General features: G+C 38.5%; 1 protein-coding gene across 1 annotated transcript in view; it reads left to right on the top strand.

Moving 5' to 3' along the window:
* The window catches only part of LOC109838393 (probable splicing factor, arginine/serine-rich 6), a 21,097-nt gene continuing 21,022 nt past the window's right edge, over positions 290–364 (top strand). Inside the window, 2 exon segments of the mRNA XM_020406843.1 lie at positions 290–352; positions 355–364. The exon segment at positions 355–364 is cut by the window's right edge and continues 59 nt beyond it. Of these exon segments, the coding sequence (XP_020262432.1) occupies positions 301–352; positions 355–364 (62 nt within the window). The 5' untranslated portion in view covers positions 290–300.

Raw genomic sequence — 364 nt, forward strand, 5'->3', positions numbered from 1 at the left:
CGCCGCCACTGAAAACTCCGGCAACAGGTATGTCGCTCTCTTCTTTCTTTTTTGTTTGGCCACGCGTTCGCAGGAGTATGTGATTTGATTCCTAATGATTCATGATCTATAAATATTCATTTCAGCAGTCGGGGAAAAATTATTTTGCAGTTCTCAGAGAAATTTGTTTTTTTTTCAAACAAACGAACTATCCTCTCAGTTTGCTCTTCAATTTATATATATATTTATTTTTATAAATCCATGACGAAGTAAGAAGACTCTCTAAAAGTACTCACATAAATGTAGACAGATTGTTAGGAGATGGCTTTCTGCAGTAAACTCGGTGGCCTCATCAGGCAAAGTGTCTCCGGGAGCAAGATGGCCA

This window comes from Asparagus officinalis, chromosome 4 (genome assembly GCF_001876935.1).
Source record: "Asparagus officinalis chromosome 4, Aspof.V1, whole genome shotgun sequence".
Classification (NCBI taxonomy): domain Eukaryota; kingdom Viridiplantae; phylum Streptophyta; class Magnoliopsida; order Asparagales; family Asparagaceae; genus Asparagus; species Asparagus officinalis.